We start from the raw sequence: 20,383 nt of genomic DNA, 5'->3' as shown, positions 1-20,383 counted from the left end.
TTATTTAAAAGCTCTGCAGTAGGAAGCTCTTGTCTCAGCTGGACAGCCACAGGTAAGCATGCCTCACCTAGGTTCAGACATGTACCACCATATTCAGGGGAGCCTGTCAACCCAAACTCTAAAGCTACAAAGAGCAGTTTACTTAGAGACTTTTACAATAGAAGCCTAAATCAGAAAAGCTAAATTCATCCCTCTGTGGCTGCTCAACCACCTTCTCTTTCTGCTTTCAATTAATGCCAAGAAATAGGTAAATCATCACTTCTGTTTTTGCATGTAGTATACTGAAGGCTAGCAACGTGCAGTACAATCCTTAGAAGGTTTATACAAAGCAACCTATTATAAACTTACAGGCCCAGTAGTTTCACAGCTTTAAAATACACCTGAAGGAAATAATGTCAAATATAGAAAAGATTTATGTAAAAGTATTTACAACAGTGTTTATGTATGGTGTTGAATAACCTAAAGGTTGTACGGTATAGGTATGGTTAAACAACTACTGTAAGCCACAGTATGATGTCTTCATTCCCATTAAACTAAGGAACACAGTAAAAGTTTTCAGTACCACCACCACAATAAAGCAATCAGAAGTAAAATTAACAAGGGGGGAAAAAGTAATCAAGTAATCACTATGTAGATGACATAATTCTATACCTGAAAAAAAAAAACAAGAGAATCAACAAAAAAAAGGTAAAAGAATTCTAGCAAATCATATATTTGATAAGAATCTAGTATCCAGAATATATAAAGAACTCTTGTAACTCAAAAACAAGACAAAACCCAATTTAAAAATAGGCAAAGACTTGAACACACATTTCTCCAAAGATAATACAAATGACCAAAAACTACATGAAAAGACATTCAGTGTTATTCTATAAGACACTAGGATGATCATAAAAATAAATAAATAAATATCAAGTGCTGGAGAAGATGTAAAGAAAGCAGAACACTCGTATATTGCTGGTAGCAATGTAAACCAGGGCAGCCACTGTGGATAAGTTTGGCAGTTTCTCAAAAAGTTAAATTTAGAATTATCATGAGACTCAGCAATGCTACTCCTGGGAATATCCCAAAAGATTGAGAACAGGTACTCAAACAAATACTGTACACAAATACTGATAGCAGCACTATTCTCTATAGCCAAAAACTGAGGACAACTCAAATGCCCATCAACAGGTGAATGGATAAACAAAATGTGATACATCCACATAATGGAACATTACTCAGCCATGAAAAGGAATAAAGGAGGATCCTGATTGATCAAGAGGCAATCTCTCAACCAACAAGTCAAGGTCTGTAAGTCTGTATATCTTTACAGAAGATCACTTCACTTTCCTCACAAGTGACACAGTCTATAACAGCGACAGAGTTCTGTGACAGCATCTCCTGTCATCACCCTGGTCTACAGAAGGCCAACACCACTGAGCTTATCAGCAAGGCTAGTTTCCTGTGGGTTCTCCCATGCAGATATATGCAACCAACACCAAGAAAAAGAAAGCTTTAGAGGGAAGGCTTCTCTAGGGGCATGACCTCGGAGCAGATCCTGCATCCTGAGGAGGAGTTTGAAGATCTGGGGAAGAGGCCCTGAGTCGTTCCAGAGGTAGAGTCTACTCCAGCATCATTCTCATCTTAAGAAGGAAAAAGCGGAGAGGCAGAGTGGCTAAATGATTTGGCCGTGGGCATCCCAGACCAACACTGGGTGAAGGCAAGATGGCCGACTGGAGCCAGCTTTCCACAGAGGCTCCCATCCAAAAGGAGAGTTAAAGGACAGAAGTTTAGCAAGTAAGCTGATGGTTTGGAGCTGAGCCAAGAGAGAAGGCTGAAGAACACACATCAACCCTGCTGAGGTGAGCTGCAACCCCAAGGAAACAAACAGTAGCTGAGACTTCAACCCAGAGTTACTGATTCACTAGCATTGGACAGAGACCAGCTGAAAACAAGATAGCCACTTGGCCCCACCGCACCAAGTAGGTCCCCAGTGTCTCAGGCTGTAGCACTGTATAGGTCCCTTGCAAAGCTCTAGGGGAAAAGGTACAGACACCAGTCCCACCTCTTGGGCAAAGGGCTGGTTAATCACTACTCCAGAAACCCCCAACCCAACTTCACCTTACCTGCTATCTAGTCAAACAGTGTAAAATAATCATGGTGCAGAATCCGAGGAAAAACTCCAGCACCATGAATAATCAGAGTAGATCAACTCCCCCAAGGAACGACATGGCAGACACACCAGAAGATCCCATTCATAAACAAATGCCTGAGATGTCAGAAATCGAATTCAGAATTTGGATTGCAAATAAGATTAATAGAATGGAGGTCAAGTTGTAATTAAAAATTCAAAGAGTATTTCAAAAGTTGTCTCAAGAATTCAATGAATTCAAAGACAAAATCACCAAAGATTCTGACACATTGAGACAAGAACTTGTAGCCCTCAAAGATCTGAGAAATACAGTAGAATCCCTCAGTAACAGAATGGAGCAGGCAGAAGAAAGGATTTCTGACATTGAAGACAAAGCTTTTGAATGCTCCCAAACGCTCAAAGAGGAAGAGAAGTGGAGAGCAAAAACATAACATTTTCTCAGAGAGCTCTGGGATAATTCAAAGAAAACTAATATTTGCCTTATAGGAATTCCTGAGGCCACGAGGTTGCTTTGAAAGGCACAGATGCTCTACTCTATGAGATAATCAAGGAGAACTTCCCAGACATGCCAAGAGATTCTGAAATTCAGATAGCAGACAGTTTCAGAACCCTAGCACAACTCAACACAAATAAGACATCTCCCAAACACATAATTAACTTCACCAAAGTTAGTATGAAGGAGAAAATTCTGCAAGCAGCCAGACGAAAGAAAACCATCACCTACAAGGGGAAGAATATTAGAATGACTGCAGATCTCTCTGCTGAAACCTTTCAAGCTAGAAGAAGATGATCATCAACTTTTAATCTCCTAAGACAAAATAACTTTCAACCCAGGATCCTGTATCCAGCTAAACTGAGTTTCATTTATAATGGAGAAATTAAATACTTTAATGACATTCACATGTTGAAGAAATTTGCTGTAACTAAATCAGCTCTCCAGGATATTCTCAGACCTATCCTCCATAATGACCAGAGCACTCCTCTACCACCAAAGTAAACTCACTCAGAAACTTTAGATCAAATTCCAACCTCTACAGTGGTGAAAGGATTAAAAATGTCCACTGGACTTTCAAAACACTCGATACCCCAAACACTACCAGGCTTATCAATATTCTCAATTATTGTGAATGGCTTAAATTGTCCTCTAAAGAGGCACAGGTTGGCTGACTGGATACAAAAACTCAGACCAGATATCTCCTGCATACAAGAACCTCATCTTACCTTAAAATATAAATAAACACTCAGGGTGAAGGGATGGTCATATATATTTCAGGCAAATGGAAATCATTAAAAAGCAGGAGCTGCAATTTTATTCGCAGATATGATAGGCTTTAAACCAACAAAAGTAAGGAAAGACAAGAATGGTCACTTCATATTTGTTAAGGGCAACACTAAACATGATGAGACTTCAATTATTAACATTTCTGCACCCAACCAGAATGTGCCGCAATTTACAAGAGAGACTCTAATAGACATGAGGAACTTGATTTCCTCCAGCACCATAATAGTCAGAGATTTTAACACTCCTTTGGCAGTGTTGGATAGATCCTCCAATAAGAAACTAAGCAAAGAAATTTTAGACTTAACCATTCAACAAGTGGATTTAACGGATATCTACAGAACATTTCATCCTAACAAAACTAAATACACATTCTTCTCATCAGCCCATGGAACAGCCTCCAAAATTGATCACATCTTAGGTCACAAGTCTAACCTCAGCAAATTTAAAAGAATAGAAATTATTCCTTGCATCTTCTTGGACCATCATGGAATTAAAGTTGAACTCAGTAACAGCATGAATCTGCATACTCATACAAAAACATGGGAACTAAATAACCTTATGCTGAATGATAGCTGGGTCATAGACGAGATTAATAAGAAACTACCAAATTTTTGGAACAAAACGATAATGAAGACACAAATTATCAGAACCTCTGGGATACCACAAAGGCAGTCCTAAGAGGGAAATTAATAGCACTGCAAGTCTTCCTCAAGAGAATGGAAAGAGAGGAAGTTAACTTAATGGGACATCTCAAGCAACTGGAAAAGGAAGAACATTCCAATCCCAAACCCAGCAGAAGAAAAGAAATAACCAAAATTAGAGCAGAATTAAATGAAATTGAAAACAAAAGGATTATACAACAGATCAATAAATCAAAAAGTTGTTCTTTTGAAAAGTTCAATGAAATAGATAAACCTTTGGCTAACGTAACCAGGAAAAAAAGAGTAAAGTCTTTAATTTCATCAATCAGAAATGGCAAAGATGAAATAACAGACTCCTCAGAAATTAAAAAAATCCTCAATAAATATTACAAGAAATTCTATTCTTAAAAATACGAAAATCTAAAGGAAATAGACCAATACTTGGAAGCATACCACCTGCCAAGACTTAGCCAGAATGAAGTGGAAACGTTGAACAGGCCTATATCAAGTTCAGAAATAGCATCAACCATATAAAATCTCCCTACAAAGAAAAGGCTGGGACCAGATGGCCTCACATCAGAATTCTATCAAACTTTTTTAAAGAGGAAATGGTACCTATATTACTTAACCTTTTCCAAAATATAGAAAAAGAAGGAATACTGTCCAACACGTTCTATGAAGCAAACATCACCTTGATCTCCAAGCCCAGGAAAAGACCCAACAAGAAAAGAAAATTATAGACCAATATCACTAATGAATATTGATGCAAAAATATTCAATAAGATCCTAGCAAACAGAACCCAGCAACACATCAAACAAATTATACACCATGACCAAGTGGGTTTTATCCCAGGGTCTCAAGGCTGGTTCAATATACATAAATCTATAAATATAACTCATCATACAAACAAATTCAAAAACAAAGACCATATGATTTTCTCAATTGATGCAGAAAAAGCTTTTGATAATATCCAGCATCCTTTCATGATCAGAACACTTATAAGAAAATGGGTATAGAAGGGACATTTCTTAAACTGATAGAGGCAATCTACAGCAAACCCACAGCCAAGAACGTATTGAATGGAGTTAAATTGAAATCATTTCGACTCAGATCAGGAACCAGGCAAGGTTGCCCATTGTCTCCACTGCTTTTTAACATTGTAATGAAAGTCTTAACCATTGCAATTAGGCAAGAAAAGGCAATTGAGGGTTTCCATATAGGGTCAGAGGAGATCAAACTTTCACTCTTAGCAGATGATATGATTGTATACCTGGAAAACACCAGGGATTCTACAAAACTCTTAGAAGTGATCAAGGAATACAGCAGCATCTCAGGTGACAAAAATCAACACTCATAAATCTGTAGCCTTTATATATACCAACAATAGTCAAGCTGAAAAAACAGTCAAGGACTCTATTCCTTTCACAGTAGTGCCAAAGAAAATGAAATATTTGGGAGTTTAACTAACAAAGGATGTGAAAGATCTCTATAAAGAAAACTATGAAACTCTAAGAAAAGAAATAGCTGAAGATGTTAGCAAATGAAAAACATACCATCATGGCTGGGAAGATCAACATTGTTAAAATGTCCATATTACCCAAAACAATATACAATTGTAATGTAATCCCTATTAAAGCTCCACTGTCATAAAGATCTCAAAACAATAATACTTCGTTTTACATGGAATCAGAAAAAAACCTCAAATAGCCAAGACATTACTCAGAAATAAAAACAAAGCAGGAGGAATCACGCTACCAGACCTCAGATTACACTGTAAATCAACAGTGATCAAAACAGCATGATACTGGTACAAAAACAGACAGGTGGATGTATGGAACAGAATAGAGAACCAAAAGATGAACCCAACTGCTTACCATTATTTGATCTTTGATAAGCCAATTAAAAACATACAGTGGGGAAAAGATTCCCTATTTAACAAATGGTGCTGGGTGAACTGGCTGGTGACCTCTATAAGACTGAAACTGGACCCACACCTTTCACCATTAACTAAGACAGACTCTCACTGGATTAAAGATTTAAACTTAAGACATGAAACTATAAAAATACTTGAAGAAAGTGTAGGGAAAACACTTGAAGATTGGCCTGGGTGACTATTTTATGAGGAGGACCCTCCCAGCAATTGAAGCAACACCAAAAATACATTAGTAGGATCTGATCAAATTAAAAGCTTCTGTACAGCCAAGAACACAGTAAGTAAAGCAAGCAGACAGCCCTCAGAATGGGAGAAGATATTTGCAGGTTATGTCTCCGACAATGGTTTAATAACCAGAATCCACAGAGAACTCAAACGTATTAGCAAGAAAAGAACAAGTGATCCCATCGCAGGGTGGACAAGGAACATGAAGAGAAACTTCTCCGAAGAAGATAGGCGCATGGCCTATAGACACATGAAAAAATGCTCATCATCCTTAATCATCAGAGAAATGCAAATCAAAACCACTTTGAGATATCATCTAACCCCAGTAAGATTAGCTCAAATCACAAAATCCCAAAATCGGAGATGTTGGCACGGATGTGGAGAAAAGGGAACACTTCTACACTGCTGGTGGGAATGCACACTAATACGTTCCTTTTGGAAAGATGTTTGGAGATCACTTAGGTATCTAAAAATCGACCTGCCATTCAATCCTACAATTCCTCTACTAGGTATATATCCAGAAGACCAAAAATCACTTTATAACAAAGATATTAGCACCAGAATGTTTACTGCAGCCCAATTGATAATTGCTAAGTCATCATGGAAGAAGCCCAAGTGCCCATCAACCCATGAAGTGATTAATAAATTGTGGCATATGTACACCATGGAATATTATGTAGCCTTAAAGAAAGATGGAGACTTTACCTCTTACATGTTTACATGGATGGAGCTAGAACATATTCTTCTTAGCAACATATCTCAAGAATGGAATAAAAAGTATCCAATGTACTCAGCCCTACTAGGAAACCTTTATGAAAGCTATAACCCAATTATAACCCAAGAAGAAGGGGAGAGGGAGGAGAGAGGAGGGGGGAGAATGGGTGGAGGGAGGGTAATTGGTGGGACCACACCTATGGTGCATCTTACAAGGGTACATGTGAAATTTACTAAATGTAGAATATAAATGTCTTAACACAGTAACTAAGAAAATGCAGTGAAAGCTATGTTAACCAGTTTGATGAAAAAATTTCAAATTGTATATAAAACCAGCACATTATACCTCATGATTGCATTGATGTACACAGCTGTGATTTAATAAAAACAAAAAAGGGAATGAAGTACTGATACACACCACAACATGGATGACTCTTGAAAACAGTATGTTAAGTGAAAGCAGTCAGACAGAAAAGGTAATAAATTGTATTATTTCCTTTATATAAAATATCCAGAATAGGTAAATTCATAAAGATAGAAGTCAGATTAGTGATTCTGACGGGGGGAAAAAGAGAAAAAGGAGAAACTGCTTAATGTACAGGGTTTTCTTTTTAAGTTAAGTTTTTCTGTTTTGTTTGTTTTTTTTTGCAGTTTGGCCGGGGCTGGGTGTGAACTCACCTTCCTTGGTATACGGGGCCAGCACCCCACTCACTGAGCCACAGCTACCACCCGGTACAGGGTTTTCTTTTGGGATGATGGAAATATGCGCAACAGACAGTGACTGGGTACCAAGTCATTGTGAACTGTGGATGTACCAAGTGCCAGTGAACTGTGTGCTTTAACACGGTTCGTTTTCTTTTAGGTGAATTTTGCCTTAATTTTCTTAACAGCTCTCATATACAAATGATAATCAGCTGAAAATATTAAGGAAAAATAGATCCCTTCTTTATAATAGGAACAAAAAAAATACCTAAAAATAAACTCAACTAAAAATGGGGAACATATATATGAAGAAAAAGCACTTACACGTCACAGAAAAGTCAATTAAACAAACAGAAAAAGCTTACCAGGTTCTTGACTCAGTATCAAAAAGATGTTAACTTTTCCCTAAATTAATGTATTAACTTAATGAGATACCATTTAAAAAAAATTAACAGCATTCTGCTTTAACTGGACATACTGATTCTAACATCTGTATTTCTTTTACAAAAAGAATATATAGGCAATTCTAAAAGAAATTAATTACGAATGAAAAATTATACTAGGTTTTAAAATATACTGTTACTAATTAAAACCATGAGGCATCAACACATGAATAGGGAGATCAATGAAACAGAGCCAGATATGTAGAAACAGACTCAAATATATACAGGAATTTAGTATATGGAAAAAGAAAGCGGCATTTGAAATTAGGGGAGAAAAGATGCATAATGAATAAATAAAATTAAACAGCCACAAGGAAAACATAAAATTCGATCCATAGCCTCACACCCTTATATGAATGTGAATTCCAAATGGAGCCAGGATTTAACATTTTTTTAAACACATTAATCGCTGTGTGAGTTGTATTTAACACACACTAGCTTTGAGCCTGGGGCCTCATGAAGCATATACGACTCACGTATCACTTGACCTAATAAAACACTGGCCCCAAGGAAAAAAAGTTTTTCTAGTGTGGCAATTGATATTTAAAAATTAAACTGTGAAAAAAAAAAAAAAAAAAAACAAAAATTAAACTGTGAAAAGTACTAAAATAAACTATGGAAGAATTCTTTCTAGTCTCAGAATGGGAAAGATCTTCCTAGTTATGACCCCAAATCCAAAGGCATGTAAGAAAATATCAGCAAATTTAACTATAAAAATCTAAAATTCTTTCATAGCAAAGACCACAAGAGAAAGAGCAAAAAGGCAATGACAGAGTATAAAAAGATATTTACAACTCCTTACCACAGACAGAGCCTAATTTCTCCAATATATAAAAAGCTTCTAAAAATCATTACAATAACTTAATAGGAAAAAGCGAACAAAGAAGTTGAATACAGTTCACAAAAAGGGAAATACAAATCAGTCTTAAATACAGGAAAATATGCATAAACTGATTAATAAGAGAAATTCAAATTAAAACTACATTGAGAAAACAATTTTTCCCTAACAATGAAAAATATTTTTAAAATATGGTAACACATTGTATTGGCAAAAGTGCAGGAAAAGAGCATGTTCCCATTACAAGTGTGAGTGTAAAACCATGATAGAAGGTAATCTGGCAAAACCTTCCAAAATCCTTTGATGCAGCAAGGATCTTCTAGGAATGATCCTGCAGATATACTCACACAAAGTGAAATGAATTATACACAAGGCACTGCACGTTGTTAGCAACAGCTAAAGTCTGAAAGCCACCTGTAAGTCCATCAACATGGGACTGGGCAACAATGTCATAATGCATCCAGACAATGGCACACTATTCAGCCTTTTAAAAAGATACAGGAAGAGTCTCGTGTACTCTGTGAATTAAACCCCAAATCATGATAAATTTAAAAAGCCCAGTGTAGGATGGATATGTAGGATGTGTACGATGCTACAACTGGAGGTGGGGAGAGTGTAAAATTGGCATAAGTAGAACATTTGCACGTACACACATAGTTGTGGGGTACATAAAACATCTCCAGACTTTACAACATGCTCATAGCACTGGTTGCATCCAGGAAGCACAGGTGACTAAAACGCAGGGTAGGAGGAGAGTGGCTTTTGCCTATATTCCATTACATATTTTGAATTCTGATTCATGGACAATTATGACCTACTCAAGAAATAAAAATGGCTTCAGAAAGTGTGTAAAAACGTGAGAAAAAGCTTATGCAACAATGTTAACTGAAAAAAGCAGGAAACAAATCTATATAAGTAAAACAATCTCAACCAATCTCCAACAGTTGAATTTAATTTAAATGGTTGAAAGGAAATCTACCAAAACAGTATCAAAATCTGTACCCAGGTAACCAATTTTTTTTTTTTTTTGTAGAGACAGAGTCTCACTTTATGGCCCTCGGTAGAGTGCCGTGGCCTCACACAGCTCACACCAACCTCCAACTCCTGGGCTTAAGCGATTCTCTTGCCTCAGCCTCCCAAGTAGCTGGGACTACAGGCGCCTGCCACAACGCCCAGCTATTTTTTGGTTGCAGTTTGGCCAGGGCCGGGTTTGAACCCGCCACCCTTGGTATATGGGGCCAGCGCCCTACCGACTGAACCACAGGCGCCGCCCCAGGTAACCAATTTTGTATGCTTTTTCTTTTCTCTTTTACTTTTTCTACAGTTTCAGAGAAGAGGCATGAATTAATCTTAAAAGATACAAGTAATTTCAAATTTTTGTGTTCTATATGTACATAATCATAGCTATTAGCTATTAGAGAAAGAAAAAGATAAGCAATTTTATCTGTTGCTCTCACCTCAAATAAAAAATAAAAAAATACAGTAAAAATCAAGGTCACAGACTCTTAAAGTCAACTTTCCACTAAAAAAAACAAACCACTGCTTTTGAGCTACAAGGCAAACAGTTCTCAAACTGCTCCCTGTAGAGCTGAGAATATAGGGGGAAAAAAACAAGGTCTCACTCACATCTGTCTGGAGATGTGCAGGTGCTTCAGAGTTGTCATTGATCCTCCGTACACTGTCATAGTGCTCACCATACCGATATGCGATGTGTAACTCTCTCACATTGCTTTTATCTGTGCCCCGAATCTGTAGACAAAAGGAGGAGATGGCAGTGAGAATTTGGACATCAACTTCCTGAGAGAAACATCTACCTGGACTGTCAACAAACTCTAACCAGACACCTGGGAATACGACTGGGATATGTCATAAGCAATTTCTGAATTATCTGTCCTTACTACCCTTGTATGCTTCAGTGTGCTTATTTAATATGTAACTATGCTGAAATAAATACACATAAAACAAATTGAAAACCAAGAGGCAGATTTACAATGAAATTAAACAGGCTTAAATTTCAGGGCTTAAGCACTTCTTAGCTCCTTAAACACACACACACCTCTTCCAAGAAGGAAGGCCCAGAAGACATCCAGATTTGCTGAGCTTAAAGCCCAATCAACCTCAGTGGCCTTTTTGAGAAAAAGAATACAAAATCACGAATATAAAATTGCTAGACCCTTTCCCAAGACCTCAAAAGGGAGCCATATAAATGAGGGGCTTGATACCTATGCTACATTAGCTTCAGGGTAAATCCACCCTATCATTAAAATAAAAACAGCATTTCCCATCAACCACATATGTGAGAAATGTTACCAACAAAAAACCCAAATCTCTCCCTTTTATCAACTTCAAAACAAAATTTTATGCAGCAAAATAGTATTGCCATATTGCACAACACTGGAGGCACCACTTGCAAAGAATTCTATGTGAACAGCACACCTGAGCACAGCACAACAAGAATGGGGCTCCGTAGAGTTGTGCAATACAGACACCCTAAGGTCTGGGCATACCCTCAAAAACTCACCACCTCCATAGAAACTCTAATTCTGACAATGTCCCTTAACAAGCCTGGTAACTGTCTTTTAAAAAAACTCCAAAACATCAGCACCTCCTTGTTTTCACTGAAAGCCACAGGTAGTAACATGCTACCACTGATTTAAACAGTATCAGTGGCCTAGAAACACAGCAAAAACAATGGAACGAACAGGAACCATACAGGTCTAGATGTCAGAAATGGGGATGTTTCTCCAGTAGAGCACGTAGGTCTCACACTGAAGAGTCTGCTTTAAACACATACAACTAGAGATAGCACAATTTTTCTCCCAAGAATAACAGAAAAGAAAATGGTTTATCAGAATCTCTGAATAACATAATTCCTAAAATGCTTACATACACAATATTATAGATATATTACAAATTAAAAAAAAACTGAAAGAATAGTCATTGTATACTGTGACTATTGTTACACTGTTAATAAACTGTTAACTGTGACTTTCACTCTCTTGTGTTACACACATCTAGATTATTCAGGAAAGCACATAACCATTTGTAACCTGAAAAAAATGTAGTTTCGGTATCGCTGTGTTGCAGGTATAAGCCTACTCATTGTTGCCACAAGAGCTCTTATCCATGACAGTAGCAACCAATGCAGTTTCAGTTCTTAAACTTTATAAGGCTCTTTCCTGGGGTAGGAAGACATGGGGGAGATCCAATGGAAATAAAATATATTTATTTTTCGAATATATGCTTTCAATGTTTAGCAATTTATGAAAAAGAACACTATAGAAATAAATTAGAAAAAAATCTATGCAGAATTGTCTTCCACAACTACCTAGGTAATAAGAAACTTTTAAAAAAGTCATGAACAAAGGAAAAGACCAGCTATGGTTACTGAGTTAGCACTGAGTATTTTCCTTTAAGGTTAGGGTCATTATGCTATACGGTCAAATGATTTTGATAACTTCTGCTAGACACTGTAAGTTTAATGACAAGAAACTGGAATAAAGGCATAACCAATATTCTTGGCTCAAAAATCACCCTAAGAAGAGAGAGAGAGAGCCCCACTAAAAATACGATAGCTCTGCCTGGTGTCGGTACACCTGGCAACACTGCCCTAAAGAACACACACAGATCCTGTTTCACTTTTGCTAATGATATCCCTATAAATTCCTCACCATCCCACAGAGTATCTAATTAATTTTGTTGTAGCATAATTTTACTAAAAGGACATTGTGCAAGGCAACCAAAGGATGCCATTTATATGACATTTATACGACATTCTGGAAAGGCAAATAAGAGACAAATCAAATGGTTACAAGAGTCAGGGAATGAGAGAAGAGAAGTGACTGCAAAGGGCCAGGAGGGAGTCCTGCAAGAGTGGACTGTCTGCATATTGATAGCTGCGGTGGTTACATGACTGTGTTTGTCAAAATACACAGATCTGTACACTTTTGAAAAGGATGAATTTTGCTATATGTAAATTTTATCTATACAAACTTGATTTTTTTTTAACGATTTAATTGCTATGACTGAGCAATTTATAAAGGAGTATATACAGGTGGCATATAAGAAAAAGCACATGGTTACCTTTATAATAACAATAATACACAGGGATACATAAGTGTATATAGAGATATATGGGTTTATATGTGTGTGTACAGATACATTTGTATGTAAAAACATTGATATGCACCTGTTAAGTTATGTATGAATGTTTTCTACAGGTTCACAGTCCAAGTCATTCTGTATAGTTCAATGTCACAAGTTGAATCCCACCATCTTAGGATATCCTGAAAGCTAATTTCTAAATAAGAGGTTAGGATAAAATCTTGAATAGGTGACCTACCTGCCACAAAGGGGCATTAAGTTGATGAATCACCACATTCAATTGATGATTTCTTGCAAAGGCTACAATTGCATCATTGCCAGCAAAAGTACCAGGCTTTGCCAAACTGGCCACTGCATGGAAATAGGAAAGAAAAATGAAATATTTATAATGAAAAAAAATCCACATGCAAGCGTGCTTTGGTATTTATTTAGTTCCAAATAATGAAAATAAAGAGTGTACATCTGAAAAGTCCATTCACTTTGCCAAAGTCTAGGTATTTAGCTGGTCGAATAATTCACAGAATGCTACTCAGGACACTAGTAATTCATAAAGCGAGAATCCATTTATTTATTCTTTCAATAAATTCAGTAGAATCTCCATGGTTGACCACCTCCCTACCCTCACCATTTCCTTAATTTGACCTAATTTTCATAGGCCAGACATACCAGTACAGCAGGTCTAGCTCCTTATGTTGACCACCCCTGTATATTGGCCAATTTGTTACAGACCTTTGCATGGTCAACTTAACTGAAGTTCTGCTGTATTTATTACAATCCCTCACACTCTTCCTTTCCAACTTGGCCTCAGCAGAATGCCTCCGCAAAGGGTGACAAAAAGAAGGGCCATTCCACTGTCAACAAGGTGGTGCTCCAAGATTATACCACCAACATGCACAAACACATCCATGGAGCAGATTTCAAGAAGTGTTTCCCTAAGGCCAGGTGCGGTGGCTCATGCCTATAATCCTAGCACTCTGGGAGGCCAAGGTGGTTGGATCACCTGAGCTCAGGAGTTCAAAACCAGCCTGAGCAAGAGCAAGAGCAGGACCCTGTCTCTACTCAAAATAGAAAGAGTCTATAAAGTAGGACACATCTGTGATCCCAGCTACTTAGAAGACTGAGGAAAGAGGACTGCTTGAACCCCATAGTTTGAGGTTGCTGTGAGCTATGACACCACAGCACTCTACCCAGGGCAACAAAGTGAAACTCTGCCATAAAAAAAAAAAAAAAAAAAAAAAGAAGTGATCCCCTCAGGCACTCGATTCAGAAATTTGCCATGAAGGAGACTGGGACTCTTGATACGCATGTTACTACCAGACTCAACAAAGCTGTCTTGGCCACAGGAATAAGGAATGTGCCATACCATATCCATGTGTGGTCATCCAGAAAATGCAATGAGGGTGAGGATTCATCAAACAAGCCCTATACTTTGGTTAGTATATATCTGTAACCACTTCCAAAAATCTACAGTCAGTCAATGCAGATCATCAAATAATGTCAAATGAAGTTATAAAACCTCAAAACAAAATAAAAAAATAAGTAAACATCTCCTGATTACTTCCTTCACACCTAACTCTGTAAAAGACACTGAACTATAACAATAAACATGGTAATCATAATAGCTTGCATTAATGAATGCTTACTAGGTGTCAAGCACTGATCAAATCACTTCTCACTTGTAAGAAGTGTTATTATGCATGTCATTTTATGAATGAGTTAACTGAGGTGTAGAATAGTTACTAACTGTCCCCCATGGTCAAAGAGCCAGTACACAGTGGAGTTTTCACACAGGCAGCCCAACACCAAGGCCCCCCTGGCTCTTGGCCACTCCATCAGTCCAGCCTCATGGAGTTTACAACTGGGAGGGGGGGCAAAAACGGAGACAGGCACTAATGATACTTAAGCAAGCACTTCCAGAGGGCATGTATATTAAAGATTTTGGCCTTGCCCAAATGCCTTTATTCTCAGCTCCTCAGAGGTAACTTGGAAACCTTTGGACTTTTCCAAAGGTGATAGAAATGTCTTTGTTATTCATGAAGGACCACATTTTATATCAGACATGTGCTACTATGGTGGGGGGTTAGCAGGCTAGGGAGACTGAATACAATTGCTTAGACAAGTGGTAAGTCAAAAAGCAAAAAACAACAACAACAACAACAACAACAAAGCTCTGGACACCAAAGCTGGGTGAGCCTCCCTGGTAGGCAAAACTCTTCGTGCACTGTCACACACAGACGCTGGAAAGATAATGTACCCTGAGGACAATGGAAGCATTGCATTTGTAACCTTTCCCAACTGCACTATGCAGCTCTTCCTTTGGCTAATATTGCTATGTATTCTCTCCCTGTAATAAACCGTTAACTGCTGGTATGAAAGCTTTCAGTGAATTCTGTAAGGATGGTTTTAGGAAACCCCAAACTCATAGATGGTGTCAGAAGTGATGGGTGTCTTGCAAGGACTATACCCACAAACTCTGCAGTTTGGCTAACTCCAGTGTGATAGCAGGGAAAGGGAGGTAAGCTGTACCAGATAAGCTTCTCGGCTGAGACAACTAAACTAATACCCAAAGGACAAGGAGGAGTTAGACAGGGGAGAGAGAACTGGATGGTATTCAAAGCAGAGGTGAAAAAGAGACTGGTGAAATCTAGCATGGTGGGAACTGAGAATGAGATGGATGGGTGCGGGAAGTGTGAAAATGTAGGGGAAATGGTGAGAGATGAGGGTAGAGAAATAAGAAAATCAGAGGTCACAGGGGTAAAGAGTGTGGACTCTACCCTGAGATCAATGGGGAGCCACCAACGAGTTTTAGAGTGGAAAAATGCATTTAAATCACCACTCTGGCTTCAATGTGGAAAACAGACTGAAGGGGTCAAGACATAATGATGCCAGTCCAAATAGCACTGAGGAAATACAGGCAAATGGCCACAGAGGCCTGATTTTATGAGGTAGCATAGCAGAAAAAAACTACTGTAGTAGAAATGACAAGACTAGGTAATGAACGAGTATTAGGAGGGAGAAGAAGCATTAAGAATACTTAAGGTTTCTGATCCAGATATTTGTAAAGCTAGGGGGAAAGATGCTGATTCTCTGAAGCCCAATCTAAAGGAAAGGAATAATCCTAAAGATATAGCTAGATACAAAAATGGTAACCAGGTCCTCAAAGGTTCAGTGATTCAGTCCAGTAAGGTGGCTCACACCTGTAATCTCAGCACCCTGAGAGGCCAAGACAGGTGGATTGCTTGAGCTCACAAGTTTGACACCAGCCTGAGCAAGAGTGAGACCCTGTCTCTAAAAAAATAAAAATAAAAAATAAAAAATAGTTGGACGTTGTAGCTGAAGCCTATAGTCCCAACTACTTGAGAGGCTGAAGTAATAAGATTGCTTGAGCCTAAGAGTTTGAGGTTCTGTGAGCTATGATGCCATGGAACTCTACCAGGGGTAAGAAAGTGAGACTCTGTCTCAAATTAAATAAGTAAATTAATTAATTAATTAAAAAAAGAAAAACAAAGTTCAGTGTTGACTTGGCGCCCATAGCTCAGTGGTTAGGTTACCAGCCACATACACCAGGGCTGCTGGGTTTGAACCCAGCCCAGCCCGCTAAACAACAATGAGAACTATAACAAAAAAAAAAAAAAAAAAAAGAAAATTAGCCAGGCCTTGTGTGGGTGCCAGTAGTCTCAGCTACTTGGGAAGCTGAGGCAAGATAACTGCTTAAGCCCAAGAGTTTGAGGTTGCTGTGAGCTGTGACGCCACAGCACTCTACCGAGGGCAACATAAATGAGACTCTGTCTCAAAAAAAAGTTTAGTGAATAAATCATCAAAAAAAAAAAAAAAAGTTTAGGGAATCATTCATTTATTCATTCAACAAGTAGTTAATGAATGGATACCAGATACCAGGCATTGCCACGTTAGGAAACAAAGACAGCCCCTGCCCTCAAGAATAGCACAGTATATCAAGGTACACAGACATTAAAAACAGGTGAACTATGACATAAGTCTTAAACTATCACCACTTAAGAGTGATAAATGTAGTAAGTCAATCCTTCAAGCAATACACAAAGAGAATGTGCAGACTTTCTTTTCATTCCTACTCTGGCAGTCAAAGCCACTTCTCACTTCTTTGATGCTCAGATTCTTACATAGCACCAACTCTCAGTAATGCATAATAGCATTTCAAGAAGGCACCTTTCTACTATCCATCTAAAGTGACAATCACATTGGCAACTGAAGGTTTGGGTTTCCTGTCCTACTATACCCCCAATTCCACAATATGACCTTCAGTGATGATGGTCAAAGTAGAATTTCACAACACAACACCACACAAAAAATAATCCCAGGAAGAGACACCATCAGAACTCCTGACTGGTATAAACCACCCAGTGAAAGTTTGTGCTCTCTATGTGATGCCTAATGATGGGTTCTTTCCTATCAGGAATGGAAGTGTTTGGGGTCACCTCCCAAACAACCTCCTCCTGCTGCCCTCCGTCTTGCTCACAGTACAGCCACCTACCATTCCCCAAGCAAACCTCAGAATCACCCTTGTCTCCTCTCTGCCCTTCTCACCTCCAGCGAATCCTGTCAATGGCTTGCTTTGGACCCTACTCATTATCCTCAGTAGCTGCCTTGCTAGAGACCCTCCTCTACTATCTTCTGGTCAATGTGGACAGCTTTCTAACTACTCTTCATTCTTGGTGACTCTCGGCACAGCCTCCAGAGTTAGCTCTCTAAAACACAGGAATAATTCTCTCTTTCTTGCTAAAAGACAGAAAAGACTATGAGCTCTGTGACAAAAATGCTACTTGTAAAGCATAAATATATCAGCACCTTGCATAGATCCTCAGTAAATAGCTGCTGAAATTAAAGTCTAAAAGTTCACATATCTCAGTCCCTTGGGAGGCTAAAGTGGGAGAATCACTTGAACCCATGAGTTTGAGGTTGCAGTGAGCTATAATGATGCCACTACACTTTAGCCTGGGCAATAGAGCAAGACTCCGTCTTCAAAAGATAAAAAAACAAACTCATATCTATTTTATTATTCCATTCATACTTATTAAGTTAAACTAATCAAAATCCCTAATTGACTTGCCTCAAAAAAATAAAAAGGCTGTGTTTGGAGTTTGGGTGAAACGATATGATTTTGTCAATTTTTCTGATTATAAAATAATCATTTAAAAATCAGAAAAACGTACAGAAGATAATTTAAAATACCACATCCCAGCACCCCCAGATGGCTAACGCTTACTAAGAACTTATTTTAATTTTGTTATCTAATTTAACCTTCACAAAAAGACCTTTAAGATAGATGCCATTATTATCCCCCATCTATAGAGTAAACTTAAAGAGAATGAGTGATTTCTGAAAAAGAAGTGAAGCTAAGAATATAAAATGTATTTTTCTAGGCTGTCTACTATCTCTGTATGTATATACCTTCTAAAAAATGGATCAATCGGCTCTCTGTACGTATATACCTTCTAAAAAATGGGATCAATCAGCTCTGTGCCTGTAGCTCAGCGTCTAAGGGCGCCAGCCACATACACCAGAGCTGGCAGGTTCAAATCCAGCCCGGGCCTCCCAAACAACAACAACTGCAACCAAAAAATAGGGGTGCTGTGGCAGGTACCTGTAGTACCAGCTACTTGGGAGGCTGAGGCAAGAGAATCGCTTAAGCCCAAGAGTTGGAGGTTGCTGTGAGCTGTGATGGCACAGCACTCTACCGAGGGCCACAAAGTATGACTCTATCTCAAAAAAACAAATGGGATCAATCTATACACCTATACACACAACTTCACTACTTTATAGCCTGCTTTTCTCACCCTACTGAGTCATGAAGAACTTTCCAGGTCAATTACATCATCATTTTTATTAAGGGCATATACAGCTAACTCTACTGATTCCCAACTAACATTCCACCGATGACAGAACAAACAAATAAATAATTGCTGAATAAATGAAAACTATAATTTACAGAACCAAACCCCTGGCTGAGCAGGTGGAGGATGCCAACAGGCTTAATTACCAATGTATTACTCCTGAAGGATTCAGTGTCCCATGGTGAACCTACCATGTTTCTCAAAAGGAATGTCATCTTCTACAAAGGGTTCAAAATCTTCCCGCTGCTTTATCATGTAGTCCACTGTCTCCTGTCGGTGCCTGAGATGATTTCGTGAGTGTCCCTCCAATTGATCACCAAGAGCTCTGAACAAGCAATTGCTATCAAAACAAAAATATTGGTCAAGACCTTTCAAAAATGAACTGAGTTCATCTAAAACAATGACACATCAAGTCAGGCCATTCATGGAAATCTTTAATGGACAGAAGAGGTCTAACAGTCCAAGATTCTTCTCAGCTTCTCGGAGGAGTACTAGGGCACATATTCAACCACATTACCTTCTAGAAAGGCAACAAACACGGATTCAACTCCCCACTTACAAGCTGGCTAACTCGGGAAACTCTTTCAACTTCCTTGGGCCCTAGCTGCTTCAACAATTGCAGCTGGTGATAACATTAATCACCTACATACAAAGTCCAGCCCTTATAACCATTCCATACGTAAGATAATACATATACCTATACCTCTTCCCCAAAACAAGTTTCACGATAGCTCCACAGCAACCCATGGAAGTAATCATTCATTTAACAATGAGTACCCAAAAGACCCCCCAATACAAACAACTGAACTCAACAACCTGTTTGAATCCTAAAAAGACAGCAGAGAACGCTCTGAGAAGGAATGCACTTGGACAACAAACCGTTGACTGTGGAAGGACACTCCCCCCTTGCCTCCTCATCTGTCACCAGGGAGCAACAAAGATGTTGTTATTCCTGCCAAATAAAAACTTTAAGCATGTTTTGTTTTTTTAAATTAAAATGTTGGTAATAAACTACAAGAGTTATCTTTACTTTCAAACTCATCAAAGGCTTCTAAAATTCCAAACTATATCATAAACACAGAAGCCCAGATACACAGAGACTGAAACAAGATAAACACAATCTGGTATCTTAAAACTAAGGAAATAAACCAATAGGAAGCCAAACAGTTGCTCTGTTTCACACCAAACTGTTTACTCTTCCAAATGAAAAATTATAACACTCTAATTCCAAAATAAAAACTCATTACTTTCAGAAAGATTTCAGATCTAAGTGTGTAGGAGAAAGGGTTTTTGTTTTTCAACTCAAAAAACTAAGTTTTCAATAAAAAGCTAGAGAGGCAGGAATTCCTTCTGAAGACTTATACTTATTTCTGCAGGGGAAGGAAAATTAAAGCAAGAAAGATTCTATAAATAAGACACCAAGAAGCTTTGCATCAACTCCAAGACAAAATTGTATAAGGGACTGGAATATAGAGAGTTCCAAGGGCTAGACGGAG

At 38.2% G+C, this 20,383-nt stretch overlaps 1 protein-coding gene across 1 annotated transcript in view; it reads right to left on the bottom strand.

Moving 5' to 3' along the window:
• The window catches only part of OTUD3 (OTU deubiquitinase 3), a 37,216-nt gene that overhangs the window by 9,396 nt on the left and 7,437 nt on the right, over window positions 1–20,383 (bottom strand). The window contains exons 2-4 of the mRNA XM_053576862.1: window positions 19,079–19,227; window positions 13,256–13,368; window positions 10,540–10,662 (exon numbers count right to left, since the gene is read on the bottom strand). Of these exons, the coding sequence (XP_053432837.1) occupies window positions 10,540–10,662; window positions 13,256–13,368; window positions 19,079–19,227 (385 nt within the window). The remainder of the gene's footprint in view (window positions 1–10,539; window positions 10,663–13,255; window positions 13,369–19,078; window positions 19,228–20,383) is intronic.

Source organism: Nycticebus coucang, chromosome 22, assembly GCF_027406575.1.
Source record: "Nycticebus coucang isolate mNycCou1 chromosome 22, mNycCou1.pri, whole genome shotgun sequence".
Lineage (NCBI taxonomy): Eukaryota > Metazoa > Chordata > Mammalia > Primates > Lorisidae > Nycticebus > Nycticebus coucang.
Note: the sequence above shows the minus strand (reverse complement) of the source record. Positions and strands in the feature narration are given on the sequence as shown.